Here is a 19090-nt window from a genome sequence, read left to right on the forward strand (position 1 = left end):
TTAAAGTTCTAAACAAATGTTTTTTTAGTAATGTTAATAGAATGTTCGTTTAGAAGCCCATTTCCACCACTCAATAATAAAAAATTTTATTGTGACTTTTTATCTAACAATACTTTTTCTCAGTATTGCGTGATACAATCTTGCAGTTGCGAGATATAAACTCACAGCTGTGACTTTTTTCTCAAAATAGTGTAATATAAACACAGTTGCGAGGAAAAAAAGCGAGAATTGCGAGTTTTTATCTCACAGTTTCACTTTTTTTTTTTTGCAATTCTGAATTTTGAGATACAAACTTGTAATTGCGAGTTATAAGAAAAAAGACTGTTCTCAGAATTGCAAGTTTGTATCTCACAATTCAGATTTTTTTTTTACAATTGTGAGTTTGTATCTAGCAATTCTGATATTTTTTCTCACAATTACAAGTTTTTTATCTTGCAATTCTGACTTTTTTCACAATTGCGAGTTTATATCTCACAATTTTACTTTTTTCTCCCAATTCTGAATTGTGAGATATAAACTCGCAATTGCGAGTTATAAAGTCTAATTTTGAGTAGAAAAAGACTTCTAAGAATTGCAAGTTTATATCTCACAATTCTGACTTTTTTTCTCGCAATTGCATGTTGTAAAGTCAGAATTACGAGATATAAACTAACAATTCTAGAAAAAAGTCAGAATTGTGAGTTTATATCTTGTAATTCTGACTTTATAACTTGCAATTTCGAGTTCATATCACACAATTCTGAATTCATTTCTCAGAATTGTGAGTTTATATCACAATTCTGAGAATAAAAGCCAGACTTCTGAGACAAAAAGTCGCAATTACCTTTTTTTTTTACATTTTTTATTCAGTGGAAGTCTGAGTACGATAGGAGTCTTTACTAATGTATAAAAAACATTAGCACAAATACATTATTTATACATCGTTCAAGGAATGTTTTATTTCTGAAATGTTTTTGTTGGAGGTTATCTAACATTTTTTAAATATTAAAGAACGTTTAGAATGTTAAGAAAACTCCCATAATGTTTTGAAAATTCTAAAATGGAATGTTCCTTAAAGGGATAGTTCACCCCAAAATGAAAATTCTACGACTGATTACTCACCCTCATGTGGTTCCAAACCCATAAGACGTTCTTTCATCTTTAGAACACAAATTAAGATATTTTTGATGAAATCCGAGAAATTCCTGACCTTGCATAGACAATAACATAACTGGTTTTACGACCCAGAAAGGTAGTAAGGACATTGATAAAATAGTCCATGTGACATCAGTGGTTACGTGTTCACGAGACTACCACTTGCGTTGCTGTCAATGCAGGGTCAGAAAACTCTCGGATGTCATCAAAAATATCTTAATTTGTGTTCCAAAGATAAACGAAGGTCTTACGGGTTTGGAACGAGATGAGGGTGAGTAATTAATGACAGAATGTCTATTGTTAGCTAGTCTGTAGTGTTTTCTGTATGCATAACACACTTGCTCCACGTTTAAAGCGCTCTTAAAGTTTATTAAAGCATAATCAGGGAGTAAAACAAAACATATATTTCAACATAACTTTATACAGCTCGAAATACACAACAATACAAAATACAAAGTAGAAAACGGTATTGTCTCTTGTTCTCCTCAGAGGAGAGATGCGGAGAGAGGACGGAGCTCTCTGTAGTACATGAAGGAAGGGCCTTTCTTCTCTCTTTTAGATCTGCTGTGTGATGTTTGGCATTGAGATGAAACTAAAGAAGCTCTGTGTGGCGGTAAGTGTCTCTCTGTCTCCATCTGCTGGCCAAACACTAGCTAGTGTGTGAACAAGCAGGATAAAAATATATCTTAAAAATGAAGAAATTCTCTTAAACATACTCTTACACACATACCAGCAAACATACGTTTTTTTTCAGGCTCATTCTGCAGTATAGTGGTTTCATGATGCAAATGTCTCTGATGCTCCTGTGGGCGAGATTGTGGGTGTATGCTTAGTATAGCAATGCTTTGTAACTTTTGGCATGTTTTAGCAGTATATATTTGAGATAGAGTTACTTTATGGGGCTCATTTTATTTCACCAAGAGAGATTCCTGCTTTTTGACTCACAACACATTGTATTGAGACCCTACAGAGATATGCTCTGAGACATTTGACAGGGGATGGCTGGAAATATTGAGAAATTGAAGGAGTGTCAAAACATTGAAAACTCCATGAGTGTTTGTCTCTTTCTCTCCGTCAGCAGCCAGTTATTTCCAGTTATCCCCAAACCCATCTCTCTGACTGAGAAGACTTCAGCTGTACTGACTCGCTGTTGTCTCCATCTGCCTGCAGCCAAACACAGGTAAACAAAACATTAGATGAAAACAAAAAAAAAAAAGATAAAAAATTCATTTTAGTTAAGCTCAGTAAGCACCCGTGGCATGGTGATTACCATAGAAAATATGTTTGAATCATCTCCAAGTTATTACGTTAGCCTTTAGAGGCCATGCATTATTTTTTAATGTCTTGTTTTTCATTTTGTCATGATCTCATCTCAAAGTCTTGTTTCTGTTTTGACAAAAGACATTTCTGCAGAGTACACAACTACTCAAAAGTGTGGTGTTAGTAAGATTTTTTAATGCTTTTGGAAAGAAGTCTCACGATCACCAAGGCTGCATTTATTAGATTAAAAATACAGTAATATTTTGAAATATTATTACAATTTAAAATAGCTGTTTTCTATGTTAATATATTTAAAAATGTAATTTATTTCTGTGATGCAAAGCTGACTTTTCAGCATCATTACTCCAGTCTTCAGTGTCACATTATCCTTCAGAAATCATTATAATATGCTGATTTTGTGCTTAATTTTTATTTATTGATTTATTTTTTTGATCAAAATAATTTTTTTTAATATTATACATTTTTACTGTCATTTTTGATCAATTTATTATATATATTTTTAAAACCTTTTAATTATGTACTGTATAATATATATAGTATCACTTTGTGGGTGAACAAATTCAAAAGCTTTTTTTGGTAAAGAAATTACAGACTTTAATAGACTTTTAGAATTAATACCTTTCTTTAACAAGGATGCTTTAAATTGATCAAAAGTGATGATAAAGACTTATTCTGAAATCTTTCTATTCATTCATGAAGGAAATCTGAAAAAATTATACTCAGCTGTTTTCAACATAATATTAATAATAAATGTTTTTGAGCAGCACATTAGAATATTAGAATGATTTCTAAAGGATCATGTGACTGGAGTAATGATGCTAAAAATTTAGCTTTGAAATCACACAAATAAATTACATTTTAAAATATATTCAAATAAAAAGCAGTTATTTTAAATAGTAAAAATATTTCAAAATTTTACTGTTTTTGCTATACTTTGGAGAGCAGAAGAGACTTCTTTAAAAAATAATAAAAATCTAACTGTTCAAAAACTTTTGACTGGTAGTGTATAGTCAACATATAAAACAAATTTGACAAAAATCAGGTAGTGGTAGGTAACTGACCTTGCTCGCGATAGCTTTCAGTTTACCCAATAACGAAGGAGTATTTGAATAAACAACATCGTCCTCATTCTCCTCGCCCTCTCCCTCTGCTAGCGCACAGCTGTCCGCTGCTGGCAACTCACAGTCCTTATTGGCTGACATCACTAGTCTGGAGTATTTATATTCAAGCCTGTACAAAAAAAAGAGAGAAGAGGTCAAAAATAAAAAAGCACTTTTTGCATCTCAAGCTAAATTTCCAGTGACAGCTTATTACCTTTTGTTCTTTTTCCAGAAATAGCATGTGAGAGAAACCAAGAGGACAGCCACGAAGGCTCCGCCCCCAATTCCGGCCTTCACCCATAGGCTGACCACCTCACAGTGGGCGGAGGTTTTGTTCGGGAGCGATACCCCTTTGGTGCAGAGTTTCGGTTCGTTCCACACATAGAGGGTGTCCTGTTATGAAAAGGATGCATGAAAAATCACAAAGATGCTAAATAGTTGTACTAGATGGATTTTTGGAAAGACATGTACCTGCACTCCTCCTTTGCACGCTCCTTCTATTGAATGGTAGTCGGTTTCAGTGCAGAGAGGACAAGCGCTAGAGCTCTCCCAGAGAAAATGAAACTCACAGCCATTGCATGTACCCGCTGGGCACTTGCTAAACATACAATTAAGAAATAATACAGAAGTAATAGCATTAGCATTGTCTTTTCTTTAAGCAAGAAAAATTGTTTTTAAATGTAATTAGTAAGAATAAGAATGGTTCATTTCAGTGCATTCCTTATTAATATTTCTGAAAATTTGCAAAAAATCAATATTCATTGCACATTTGCAACTGGCCTGCACACCTTTGAATGTTATTTGTATTAGCATTTATATTAACAGCGGTGTTTCACTCATGGGTAATATTTCAGACTATAATACAAACAGATGATGATAATTCACTATTTACAACGAATGCAAAAAAATGCAAATTTTTGTGACACATCCCGTTTGTATTTTATTAAAAAATGAATTATCCATCAAGAGCATTTTTCTCTGCTACGTGCATTTTAATCAAAATGCAATGCATTAAACATATTTAATGTGTTTGCTTGGTCCTAAAATGCATACATTTGCAAACAAATACAGATATAGAAACAGATGTACCTTGGCACAGTAAGCTCTCCACGCACACTCTTCTCAGGATTGCAACGCAGGGTCACGACTGTGCTACGGCCGTTCAGGCAGGATGCTGTGGGCTGCGGAGAGCTGAGGTGAAAACAATATACATGAAATATCATTGCACACATCAGCTGGCTATTTTAAACTATTGGCTATTTTAAAGTTATTCTTTTTTTATTTACCGATAGAAGAAGTTAATATCTGGAGCTTTCCATGAAGACTCAGGAAAGAGGTCTGAGCTGACAGTGACCCCATCCAGACTGTTATCGACAGACGCTCCTGAGAAACGGAAGCATGAAGAAAGTAAGATGAGTAGGCAGTAGCATACCTTTTTTTTAAAAATAAATAAATTAAAAAACAAAATGCATGTTGCTTTTTTGAACTTTCTATTCATGAAATAATGAAAAATGTCATGTCTGTCTTTCTTCAGTCGAAAAGAAATTAAGCTTTTTGAGGAAAACATTCCAGGATATTTCTTCAGAAAGTGGGGATCAACGGGTTGAAGGTCCAAATTGCAGTTTCAAAGCAGCTTCAAAGGGCTCTACACGATCCCAGCTGAGAAAAAAGAGTCTTATCTAGCAAAACAATTTGTCATTTTCTAACAAATATAAAACTTTACACACTTTTTAACCACAAATGCCCGTCTTCACACATTATGTAATCACATGTGATGTAGGCAGAAGTACCGACCCGGTGTTTACAAAGCAAACAAGCAAAGAAAGTCAAGCGCCCTTTACAGAAAAAGGTAAAACAGTGATTTTGGATGATTTTAAAGATGAAAATGAGATTGAGTTTTTCGCCCTACCCTACTTTTTTGAACTGGAGTACACAGACAAACTAACCGTGCGCGATTATAAAATGTGTGAACTTGCAGACGTGCATCACAGAGCTAGTGCAAGATGAGCATTTGTGGTTAAAAAGTATATCAATTTTTATGTTGTTTAGAAAATGATGGTTCGTTTCGCTAGATAAGTCCCCTTTTCTTCAGTTAGGATTGTGTAGAGCCATTTGAAGCTGCATTGAAACTGCAATTTCGACCTTTAACCCACTGATATGGAGAAAAATCCTGTACTGTTTTCCTCAAAAACGTTAATTTCTTTTCAAGGACATGAGCAACTTGGATGACATGGGTGTGAGTAAATTATCAAGACATTATCAAGACAGAGATTCAAATCGTGATAATATATTGCAGGATTGGTGAGCATAAGAGACTTCTTTCAAAAACAATTAACAGTCTTACTGACCCCAAACATCTGAACAGCAGTGTATGTTAAATGCCATTAAAGAAATAAGCTTACCAAGAAAAGTGTCAGCCAGGCTGATGGACTGAGACGACAGGGATGTTCTAAAGCCCCGTCCGTCTGCAGGGATAATGGTTGATTGGCACACAAAAGTCTTGACGAAATTGTTAAGGTCAGCAGATTCATTCTGCAAGTCCTTACTAGACAGATCCGTCACATTGTCAGTGCACACGGCCACCTTCCTCCCCTGCGACAGAAAGCAAGATGACTTTGTAGAGGAGTTCACTTTCAGAATGTAAATTTGATCATTTACTAAGCCCCATGTCATCCAAGATGTTCATGTCTTTCTTCAGTCGCAAAAAATAAAGTTTTTTGAGGTAAACATTCCAGGATTTTTCTCCATATAGTGAAATTTAATGGGAGCCAACGGGTTGAAGGTCCAAACTGCAGTTTCAATGCAGCTTCAAAGGGCTCTACATAATCCCAGCCGAGAAATAAGAGTCTTATCTACCAAAACGATCAGTCATTTTCTTTAAAAAATTTTAATTTCAATACTGTCTAACCACAAATGCTCATCTTGCATGTCTTTGTGCACCCGTAGTTAGTTCTTCATCTGTGTACTCCGGTTCAAAAAGGTAGCGTAGGGAGAAAAACTCCATCTCATTTTGACCTCCAACTTCAAAATCGTCCGACATCGTTGTTTTACCTTTTTTGTAAACGGCGTTTGCCTATTTTTGCATGTTCGCTTTGTAAACACCGGGTCTTTACTTCCGCCTATGTCACGTGTGGAGCTAGTGCAAGATGAACATTTGTGGTTAAAAAGTATATAAATTCGTATTTTTCTTAGAAAATGATTTATCGTTTTGCTAGATAAGACCCTTATTCCTTGGCTGGGATGGTGTAGAGTCCTTTAAAGCCGCACTGAAACTGCAGTTTGGATCTTCAACCCGTTGACTCCCATTGAAGTCCACTATATGGAGAAATATCATGGAATGTTTTCCTCAAAAACCTTAATTTATTTTCGACTGAAGAAAGAAAGACATGAAAATCTTGGATGACATAGGGGTGAGTAAATTATCATGAAACTTTCATTCTGGAAGTGAACTAATCCTTTTAGAACTAAAAAAAGACATTTCTATTTTCTGTCAAAGCAATGTATTTTTAGTCAGCTAAAGACAGAGATGTTTGCATGTGAGTACCTCAGCCCCACACAGACTGATATTAAACTGGTGGTAGTATTTGGTTCCCTTGGAGGTGAAACTAGGCCCGTTCATGATTGACCCCACTGAACTCAATGCGCTCAAGTCGTAGATCAGCGTTCGGTTCTGTTCCATATGCGAGAAGCTGCAGTCGTTAAAACACACAGAGTGCTCCTGGACACACATAAAACACATGTTAAACAATGTTTAATCCTAACATAGTCATGCATTTCCTTTTGGTTTTACTCATACCTTGTTGCTCTTGCTTCCAGGACCGCATGGCTGACAGGCCTCGTGGCCATAAATGTGATGTCCGGAGAGGAAAGTGTTGGGCGGGCACTCCTGGCACTGGTTGGTGTCTTTGTTGATGAAGTGTCCAGCAGGACAAGGGACACAGGAAGAGCCGTCCTGCTGACTCATCATGGCACAGGCGTGGCAACCAGACGCTGAGCCATCCATCGCATTAGTCACCGTGATCGAGTAGATCTTTGCAATGTCATTTACATACTGACGCACCTGGGAGAGAAAGACGCAGCGAATGAGAACTTTGAGGTACATTAGACTCATATTTGTGATTTTTAGGTGAATACTTACATCGGTGGCTTTGTTGGTGCGTTGGAAAGCCCATGTGTAAGACACCGAAGCATTTTTGGTCATGATGTGGGTGTACGCTTGTCTGATTTTACTCCCTACCCATGATTCCACAACGTTTGTGCTCTTTCTGTTTACATCCTATGGAGAAAATGCACTGATTTGTTAAATAACTCACAGATTACAATATACTTGTGACCCTGGACCACAAAACTAGTCTTAAGTAGCACGGGTATATTTGTAGCAATAGCCAACAATACATTGTATGGGTCAAAATTATAGATTTTTCTTTTATGTCAAAAATCGTTAGGATATTAAGTAAAGATCATGTTCCATGAAGATATTTTGTAAATTTCCTACCATAAATATATTAAAATTTAATTTTTGATTAGTAATATACTTTGTTAAGAACTTAATTTGGACAAATTTAAAGGTGATTTTGTCAATACTTTAATTTTTTTTGCACCCTCAGTTTCCAGATTTTCAAATAGTAGTATCTCAGCCAAATATTGTCCTATCCTAACAATAACAAAAAGCTGATTTATTCAACTTTCAGATAATGTATAAATCTCCTATGACTGGTTTTGTGGTCCAGGGTCACATTTCTGGACCATGTAGCATGCTATTTTTTTTTTTTTTACTGCATACTATTTCATATATTACTATTTTGCCAATTTGTCGTCTTACTATCATAAAATAAAGTTCACAGTCTGCGCTGCAGCTGGTCTCGAAGATAAACGTGATTCGGCCGAACTCAGTAGCTGAAGCATCGTCCACAGACGTAGGAAGTCTGAGAGAGATAAAAAGAGGCCACTTGTAAATATTCTGTGCACAACAGCATTTTAACAGTTTAAACTGTAGATCAAACTCACTTGAATCCAGGCACCCGTAAATTTAAGATGAGGTAATCATTATCTGAGCCGCCCACTCCGCTACGAATGTGGTCGCCAGCCACTTCCCAACCTAGAGAAACAAATGAGCATTAGATAACATGTTTGACCATTCACTTCATCGGTCTAGTTTGCATGTATATGTACATGCTATATTTTATCTCAATGTGTAATTATTATATAGATGCCATGTTTATGTCCTCATATTAATTGTAAATCCTACACAGAAAAAATGTTAAACAATGTTTACATTTAGAAAGTGCTAGTAAATTTCATTAATAATTACAAAGAATTGGCAACACATTGAATTGAATGTGACTAAATAGTAATGTATGCTACATATTAAATAAATTAATCATTAATATTAAATAAATTAAATATTATGCTAATTATGTTAATAATTAAGTTTATTTGTTTAATATTAATATAATTAATATGTTGTTTTTAATATTTATTTTGTTCAGTAATCTTGTTTCTGTTATTAAAATATAGTCAAAAGTAATAATTAAAATAAAAATTTTAATAATAAAAATTATATTTATATATTTTTAAACAATTGTACACAAAACCAGTCATAAGGGTCAGTTTTCTTTAAATATTGAGATTTATACATCATAATAAATAAGCTTTCCATTGATGTATGGTTTGTTAGAATAGGACGATATTTGTCTGAGATACAACTATTTGAAAATCAGGAATCTGAGGTCGCAAAAAAATCAAAATATTGAGAAAATTGCCTTTAAAGTTGTCCAAATGAAGTTCTTAACAATGCATATTACTAACCAAAAATTAAGTTTTGATATATTTATGGTAGAAAATTTACAAAATATCTTCGTAATATTCTAATGATTTTTGGCATAAAAGAAAAAATTATAATTTTGACCCATAAAATGTATTTTTGGCTATTGCTACAAATACTTACGACTGGTTTTGTTGTCCAGGATCACATATATATATAGTAATTTTTTAAGTTCTAATAATTTTGTTCTCCTAAATATGTGCTGTTGTAATTTTTATTATAAAGATAGAAAAAGATTTTTATTTCTATTTAGCTTTAAAGGTTGTATTTTTAGTAATCGTAATACTTCAGCTTAAAATATTTGAATTATTTGAAACATTTCTAAATTTATTTTTTAACTTACATTTTCCTCTTTCTATTACTCTTACCATTCATTTCATCACATTTGGAGTTGCCCACATTAAAACAGGACGTTTTCATATTCCTCGGCAGGATGTTCCACCACTTGTATTCATATCCCAAAGAAGGTTCAGTTCCTCCCGGGCATCTTTGACATTCTGTGCCAGAAGAAATCTTCTCCGTTACAGACCAGTACCAGTAAACCAACGCTGTTGCATAATACATAAGTATGTATCTATGTTAATGTGTGTATCTATATACCTGTGGTGCCATCAGAATAAGTGCCTTGAGGGCAGGGTAAACAGGTGGAAGTGTTGTGCATGTAAAAGCCTGGATTGCATGGTGGACAGTCCTCTTTTTCTCCAGAAGGGGGCAGCGTCACAGCGCCTGTCACATTCTCCACACACACCTGAGGCTCCACCCACCTGTACAGTATCTGGGTCTAAAACGATACAGCAAGATAAAATTAGCAAATTATCCACATGTAATTTACAACAAAAGAAATTTAGCATTATACCTTACCTTGCCGTCACTATCACAGGCTGTGTGGATTTGAAAATAGTCCTTCTCTGAACAAGGAGGTCTTTCTTTACACTGCGACCATCCCTCCTCTACAACACACACAGATGTAGAGAAACAATTAGGATGACAATACGTCCTTTTTTTCCAGGCCAGGATTTCTAAATGGTCTAAAATGTCAAGATTTGTATTCAGATTTGTCCTGGATTGAATCCACCCTTTTTTTTTCATAAGTGTGGGTGTGGCCATATGTACATTTTATGGGTTAGGCTTCCGGTCTCATACGCATCTAGCTATTTATAGCTGTACAAAACAGCTTGTTTTCCTGCTGGATATTGCAAATTGATGTGTCTTACCATTTTATTTTTATGTATTATCTTAATTATGACCACACTGGTGTGTAGTGCAAACAGTTTTACTGTTTACTGCATGTTGTTATTCTTCTCGTTACTTCCCAATAGTGGCTAATGAACCAGAAGTGTCGCCCATAGGTGTTAAAGAAAAAGGTGGATTGGATTCTTGCTAAAATGATCACAACGAGCTGTATGCAGATTGTTTGGCACAACAAATAATGTAAGAAATACGTACGGGAGTACTGTGTATCGGAGCATGGTGTACACGAACTGGCTCCCTTTCCAGAGTAAGTGTTCCTGGGGCAAAGGTCACATGAGGAAGAGCCTGGGGTTTTACTGAAGGTGCCCGGCCTGCATGGAAAACACTCTGACGTGTATGCCACACCTGCTTACAAAACGTGTAAAAAAAGCGTACTATGATCATAAAATATCACAAACCAAAAAAGGGTGTGAGACACGACAGTAGACGTTATTTCATCAGAATCTCACACCTTCGATCTGGATGTTCTTCAAAAGGACCGGCTTCACTGGTTTCCCACCCAAGAGCATTCCTGTGGTTCTCCAGTACAGAATATTAGTTCCTGACTTTAGGTTTACCTGTGATATAATCATATAAAAACAGCTACATTAGATCCAATAGTTCCGTTGTTGGAACACAAAAGAAGATACAGTTGAGGTCAAAAGTTTACATACACCTTGCAGAATCTGAAAAATGTTAATTATTTTACCAAAATAAGAGGGATCATACAAAATGCATGTTATTTTTTATGTAGTACTGACCTGAATAAGATATTTCACATAAAAGATGTTTACATATAGTTTACAAGAGAGAATAATAGCTGAACTTGACCCTGTTCAAAAGTTTACATGCACTTGATTCTTAATACTGTGTTGTTACCTGAATGATCCACAGCTGTGTGTTTTTGTTTTGTGAGTTGTTCATGAGTTTCTTGTTTGAACAGTTAAACTGCCCGCTGTTCTTCAGTCCCACAGATGCTTTGGTTTTCAGCATTTTTGTGTATTTGAACCCTTTCCAGCAATGACTGTATGACTTGAGATCCATCTTTTCACACTGAGGACAACTGAGGGACTCATATGCAACTATTACAGAAGGTTCAAACACTCACTGATGCTTCAGAAGGAAAAACGATGCATTATTAGGGAGCAACTTTTGAATAGAATGAAGATGTGTACATTTTTTTATTTTGCCTAAATATCTTTGTTTTCCATTTAGTACTGCCCTTCAGAAGATACGTACATGTTTCCAGAAGAAAAAATAAGTCAATTTCCCCTGAACTTCAAATTCAAAAGTTTTCACCCCCCGGCTCTTAATGCATGATTTTTCCTTCTGGAGCATCAGTGAGCGTCTGAACCTTCTGTAATAGTTGCATATGAGTTTCTCAGTTGCCCTCAGTGTGAAAAGATAGATCTCAAAATGATACAGTCATTGTTGGAAAGGGTTCAAAAACACAATAATGCTGGAAAACGCTGAAGAACAGCGGGCAGTTTAACTATTCAGGACAAACAAGGAACTCATGAACCACTATCACTAAACAAAAATACAGCTGCGGATCATTCAGGTAACAACACAGTATTAAGAATCAAGTGTATGTAAACTTTTGAACAGGGTCATTTTTATAAATTCACCTACTATTTTCTCTTGTGGATTATATGTAAACATCCTTTATGTGAAATATCTTATTCAGGTCAGTACTAAATAAAAAATAACATGCATCCCTCTTATTTTGGTAGAGTAATTAACATTTAGCAGATTCTGTAAGGTGTATGTAAACTTTTGACATCAACTGTATATGTATTCAGCATAAGTCAAACAGATTTGGAGTGACATGAGAGTGAGTAAATGATGACAGAACTGTCCCTTTAAATATGAAAAATTATCCAAAATGACTAACCGTATGGGTCCCCCACTCTCCATTAGTGGTGAGTTTGATCCATTTCTCACTCCCTGTCTGGTCCATCTCCTGACACTGGTCATTTTGAATCTGCACCATAATAAAACATATAGTTTTTAGAGATATATATTCACGTCTTCAACACATTACACCCAAAAAGGAAAGAATTATAAAGTAATAAACGCACAAAGAACTCAAAGAAGACATTGCTGTCGACATATTGATAGTCAAAAGAGACGGATCCCTGCTTCATGAGGTGCACCGCGTACACCAGCGATACTGTGCAGTCGTCACGATTGGATTCCAAGTGAGTTCCCTGAGCTGTCCATGAAGAGCTACAATTAACAACACATTGTTAAGAGGTAGATCCAGATCTGTAAAAGCTTAGAGAAGAGAATATATGCATATATATATGTATTTCAGCAAGTAACTTGGCACTGACTTGTTGCAGGTCATTGAATCATCCCCTGAACCTCCTGAGTCCATGTATGTTGCCAAACTGCTGAATCCCGCAGGGACGGAGTCCCACTGGTCGAAACGCACGCCGCTTCCCAGCGAGTAAGAGCCAGCCGCACATGATGTGCATTGCTGGGATGACATCTCTAAAAACTCCCCAGCTTCACAAGAAAAAGCTAGAAGTACAAGAAGTAAGCACAGACTGTGTTTGCATACTGAAACAATACAAAAGGACACATTCTGATGGCATAAATGTCAAAGCTTTTGAAGAAATGAAATGTTCCCATAGTGTGCTTGGCTAACTTTCTTTAGGTTGAATGTCACTTGGTTTGAGATGGAGTGTGTCTATATGTGGTTGTTTTCTTACTGCAGTCTGTGCCTCTGACTGGCTCTGGAAGGCCTGAGCAGATTTCCTGTCTGTGAGGAATGGCAACTCTCCATCTGGAGCCTGTGCTGTCACACTCTGTGTACTCAAAGTAGTAGTCTGTCTGAAATGCACATGCAGATAACCACATATTCAGACATGTACTTCAAAGTTATGGTCATTAAAAATGCATTGTTTCATAAACCAGCAAGATACATGGTATTTAGAATCTTTTAATAAATAGAACATGTTGTATACAATATTATATTTTTTTAATAATTTAGGATTTTTTTTTTTAGTAAGCTCTCTGAAACAGATTCATATTCACACTAACATATTCAGACATTAACATCAAACACAATGTGACCATTTCAAAAACCAGCAAGGATAAAAAATATATATATATATTTAGAATATTTTAATGCAATGATTTCCTTTTTTCTAGTTTTTGCCACTGGAACAGCTTATCCCAAAGTTTACTTTACCCCACAGGTACCAGTCTGTGTTGATAAAATAAAATAAAATAAAATGAAATAAAATAAAATAAAATAAAATAAAATAATCCTGGATACTAAAACAATAATAATGTGTGAGAAAATTAAACATGCATAAAAAAGTTTTTTAGCATAAAATAATGTTAAAAAATCCTGGATACATGTGCAAAAAAAATCAATTTTGATATGTATAAAAAGTTTTTTTTATTTTTTGCACAAATAAAATAAAATCCTGGATACTAAAAAAATAATAATGTGTTTTAAAGGTTTTTGAAAAAAGGTTAAATAAAAGGTTTTTAGTGTAAAATAATAAAAAAAAATTCTAGATACATGTGCAAAAAAATAATGGACAAAATTTATATTGACATGCATAAAAAAGCTGATTTAAAGCAAAAGTAAATTAAATTAAATTAAATTAATGGAATTAAAAATATAATCCTGGACACATGTGCCAAAAACAAAGAAAAGAAAGAAAAAAAAAAGAAATAATGGATACATTTTTTTGACATGCATAAAAAAGTGTTTTTGCATTAAAAAAATATACAATCCTGGATACATGTGGAACAAAAATAATGGACAAAATGTATTTTGACATGGATTAAAAAAGTTTTTTGCAAAAATAAAATAAAATAAATCCTGGATACATATGCCAAAAATGGACACAAGTTATACTGACATGCATAAAAAACGTTTTTGGCAAAAAATAAAATAACATAAAATAAAATTGCTGTGCTCTTCTCAAACACAAGTGCCCTTTTCAAAACATATGTTCATGTTACATAATCTGTGCCATTTTTTTTTGATTAAGCATGTGCCACATCTCACCCCACTTACCCTTACGTGCTCTTTTTCCAAAACACACAAACTCTCAGGCACATATAACAGATAGTGAGATAATGTGTGTATGTGTACAATAGGGGGGGGGATGGGGCCGGTCTGTCTTTCTGCCTTCTGTCCCCGGACAGTCACCAGGGCAACAGCCAGGAGCCCTGTGACTGTTGTCATGACAATCACTCATTGCTTTTGGTTGTGGCTGGTAATGAATTAGAGTCTGATATACTCCGATAACAACCTGAAATAATGAGGCCACTAAATACCTCCCGTGTGTGTGCGTCTTTGTTGACAGATCTGTTATGTAAATCAGTGTGTCTCCAATGCCCTGAAACGCAGCGATTGTTCTCTGCTCCTTTAGGGGCCTGGTACACACACAAAAGCCAAATCGACTAGATACACAAACAGGTAAGAGCACAGTATTTTATTTTATTTTTATTTATTTTTTGTTTTGTTTTGTTCTGTTTTGCTTTGTTTTTTATTTTATTGTAATATATATATATATATATATATATTGCACATGTATCCAGGATTTTATGTATTCAGAATTTGTTTTATTTTGTTTTATTATTTTTGGTTTTGTTTTGTTTTATTTTTGACATGTCATGTATTGCACATGTATCCAGGATTTTATGTATCCAGGATTTATTTTATTTTATTTAATTTTAATATATATTTATGGATTTATTTATTTTTCTAAAAACAAAATTTGTTTATTTATTTATTTATTGCACATGTATCCAGGATTTATTATTTTTTTTATTTAATTTGTTTTATATCTGTGTTTTTTAAAATAAAATAAGACCTGGGTACATAAAATCCTGTTATTTTATTTTATTTTATTTTTTCTATTTTTTCTATTTTGCAAAAAAAAAAAATATATATATATATATATATATATGTGTGTGTGTGTGTATATAATTTTTTTTTTCATTTATTTATTTGCACATGCATCCAGGATTTATATAATTAAATTTATTTTATATTATTTATTTATTTATTTATTTATTTTGCTAAAAAATATTTATTTATTTATTGCACATGTGTCCAGGATTTATTTAATTTGTTTTATATAAAAATATTTTTTTTATTTATATTTTTGCACATGTATCCAGGATTTATTAAATGTATTTTATTTTATATCTATGTTTTATATCCTCTATGCATGATTTATTTTATGTATTTTATGTTATTTTTATTTATTTATTTAGATAAAACATTTATTTTTATTTATTTATGTTTTGTTTTGTTTTGTTTTTTGCACTTGTATCCAGGATTTATTTAATTAATTTTATTATATATCTGTTAAAATTAAATTAAATTAAATTAAATTATTAAATTAAATTAAATCCTGGATACAATCATGGACAAAAATTTATTTTGACATGTATAAAAAAATATTAAATACTCTTAAGAGCACATAACGTATTAAATTACATGATTTAGCATATGACCCTAATACAGCATGGTGAAGTTGTTGCCTTCAGGAGATTGATAAATACATCCCATTGGTGGTGCTTGTCATCTGGTAATGCTTGGTTAAAGCAAACACATTATCACTAATGGTGCACCTGCACCTGCCACTGTTACACAGCATCCCCCACAAATACTCTTAAAGGAACAGTTCACCCCCAAAAATTAAGATTCTTTCATTATTACTCACCCAGAACTGTTCCAAAATCGCATTATAGATATAAAGCAGAATGTTTACATTTTCTATACAATAAAAGCATGTGCTGTCTAGCATCCATCCGTTTATTTCAGGGTGGCCCTTTAATACACGCGTCTTTGTATGCAAATATGGATGAGGCGATCACAACACCAGTCTTTTCACATTAAATGTAGGGTGGAGACCCAAAGAGCTTATTCCTATTGTATAAATATGTTTAAAGTTCATATAAATATATTTTACAAGCTGTAACGCAACCGCATAACACACAATAATCGAGCTGTCATCTGATTGGCCAGCTGAGCGCCGCGTCATCATATTATAGGATCCATCCGTAACCATTTTAATGTCAATAACAAGATGTTCTTTTTCTTTCTCATCGCGCATTTATTATTATAGATAAAATATAGCGCATTAATAATAGATAAAAATGCTATCACGCATTTTAGAAGCGCGCAATCACAGCCTATATCATATTTAGTATTAATTTTAAATAGTGATATACCAAAACAAAATGCGCCTACGTCGTGAGAGGTGTAAAACGGTCTTGGTATTTAATGTAAAAGCATATTGTCAAAAAGGTGACATGTTGTCGTTTACCTCTTTACACTGTGGCAGGTTGCCTGACGCTCGGGCGCAGAGGAAGAGGGTTACAAAGCGCACAAAATAACAGGATGTCCAAAGCGCCCTTTTCTCCATCTCATAAAGGCTTGAATTGAAGGAAAAAGAGATGCCGAGGATCCGAATGAAGATAAGGAGGTTTCGCGATGTCTGTGCGTAAACTAGAGCATAAACGCGAACACGCTGCGCTCTGCTCAACGATAAGCTCCTACTGTAGTTGCGCTTATGGGGCTTTGATTGACAGCTCGCGTCTGACGTCACGCTCGTCTGGTCTCACAGTGAATTCACATGGCGCTTTTTATTTAGGCCAAGTTAACCTTTTTGTTAACTCAGCTAAATTTTTAGATTCACTATTGATGATTTGTTATAAAATAAAAGACGTAAATAATATATAAATAAAGAAAGACTATAGACATACCATGTTGTTTTATTATTTAAAGTGACCCTTAGTGAGAAAGTCATGCTGGGAGGGCATCATAGAGACAATGTGTAATAAATAATTCAGTAATTTTACACCATTGCATAACCTCATTTAATATACTGTCAGGATGAAAAGTAAACAAGGTGAAAACAGGAAATAAAGCAACTGAGCGAAAAAAAGGAATTGCATAAGCATTTGCAAAACTGTGTATATGTGGAACGTGTAATTTTTTACTGACAAAACAATAACATAAAATCGTGAAAACGTGGAAAAAAAGAACAAAATTTATTTTGATATGCATAAAAAGGGTTTTAAATAAATACATAAATAAATAAACATAAAATCCATAAATTGTTTTGACATGCATAAAAAGGTTTTTTTTAGCAAAAAATAAAATAGAATTGCTCATGGCTTATGCATCCATTATTGTAAGAATATCAGCAGATATACAAAAAAAAGTTGCACATTTTCATTTCTAAATCATTGTGGCAAAAATAAAATAAAATAATAAAAATAAATAAATCCTGGACACATAAAATCCTGGATATATGACAAACAAACAAACTAAATAAACTTTTTTTGGCATGCATAAAAAGGTTTTTAGCAAAAAAAATGAAATTAAATAAAACACCATAAAAAATTGTTAATGGCTTATGCATTATTGTAAGAATATCAACAGTGATTATAATAATTATAATTATTATTTAATAATTATATTATAATTATTATAATATATATTTTTTTATTTTTTAAATAAAATAAAATCCTGGATATATGTAAAAATAATAAAAATGAATTAAAAAATAAAATAAAAATGAATAAATAAAAATAAATAGCTCATGGCTTACACGTGCATTATTGTAAGAATATCAGCAGTGATTATAATAATTTTCACCCTCTTACAAAGATAAAACAGATACACATGATACACATTTTCATTTCTAAATCATTGCGGCAAAAATGTTTTTAAAATCAAATTACATAAAAAGTAAATCCTGGATACAGAAAATCCTAGATACATGTAGAAAAAATAATAAATAAATGAATGGACAATTTTTTGATATGCATAAAAAGGTTTTTAGCAAAAAATAAAAAACAAAATAAAAATGCTTATGGCTTATGCATGCATTAGTGTAAGAATATCAGCAGTGATTATAATAATTTTCACCTTATTGCAAAGATAAAACAGATATAAACAAAGTTTTCATTTATAAGTCATTGCGGCAATTTTTTTTTTAAAATCAAATCACATAAAAAGTAAATCCTGGATACAGAAAATCCTAGATACATGTACAAAAAAAAAAAAAAAGAAAGAAAGAAATAATGGACAATTTTTTGATATGCATAAAAAGGCTTATGCACACAGAATATCAGCAGTGATTATAATAATTTTATATAATAATAAAAGTTTTCATTTCTAAAGCATTGCAAATAAAATAAATAAAAATAAATCCTAATACATAAAAATATCATGTACAATTTTTGACATGCATAAAATGTTTTTAGCATAAAATAAAACAGCTCATGGCTTATGCACGCCTTACTGAAAGAATATTGGTAGTGATTAAGATCATTTTCACCCTATTACAAAGATAATACATGAAAGTTACACATTTTCACTTCTAAATCAATCCAGCAAAGTTTTTATTTTTTCGAAATATTTTTTGTTTTTATTTTTTCGAAATAAATCAAATTACATTGCTCTGACAGCACTTGGTACACTTGAATAAGCGAAATAGTTTAATATAACTAACACATTTTCTCCAGATTG

At 33.3% G+C, this 19090-nt stretch overlaps 1 protein-coding gene across 1 annotated transcript; it reads right to left on the reverse strand.

Annotated features, from left to right (window-relative positions):
• Positions 1-1482: 1482 nt before the first annotated feature.
• elapor2b (endosome-lysosome associated apoptosis and autophagy regulator family member 2b) lies at positions 1483-17161 on the reverse strand. Its single transcript, XM_051108357.1, has 22 exons — positions 16878-17161; positions 13287-13407; positions 12906-13095; positions 12651-12798; positions 12464-12553; positions 11042-11147; positions 10786-10935; positions 10201-10289; positions 9940-10120; positions 9708-9836; positions 8523-8613; positions 8338-8440; positions 7654-7791; positions 7312-7575; positions 7060-7233; positions 5918-6107; positions 4802-4898; positions 4605-4706; positions 3987-4113; positions 3730-3908; positions 3477-3645; positions 1483-2298 (listed from the first exon to the last, which is right to left on the reverse strand). Exons 1-22 carry the CDS (start codon positions 16974-16976, stop codon positions 2230-2232), a joined length of 3006 nt encoding a protein of 1001 aa, XP_050964314.1. The 5' UTR covers positions 16977-17161; the 3' UTR covers positions 1483-2229.
• Between the last annotated feature and the right edge of the window lie 1929 nt (positions 17162-19090).

This window comes from Labeo rohita, chromosome 4, assembly GCF_022985175.1.
Source record: "Labeo rohita strain BAU-BD-2019 chromosome 4, IGBB_LRoh.1.0, whole genome shotgun sequence".
Classification (NCBI taxonomy): domain Eukaryota; kingdom Metazoa; phylum Chordata; class Actinopteri; order Cypriniformes; family Cyprinidae; genus Labeo; species Labeo rohita.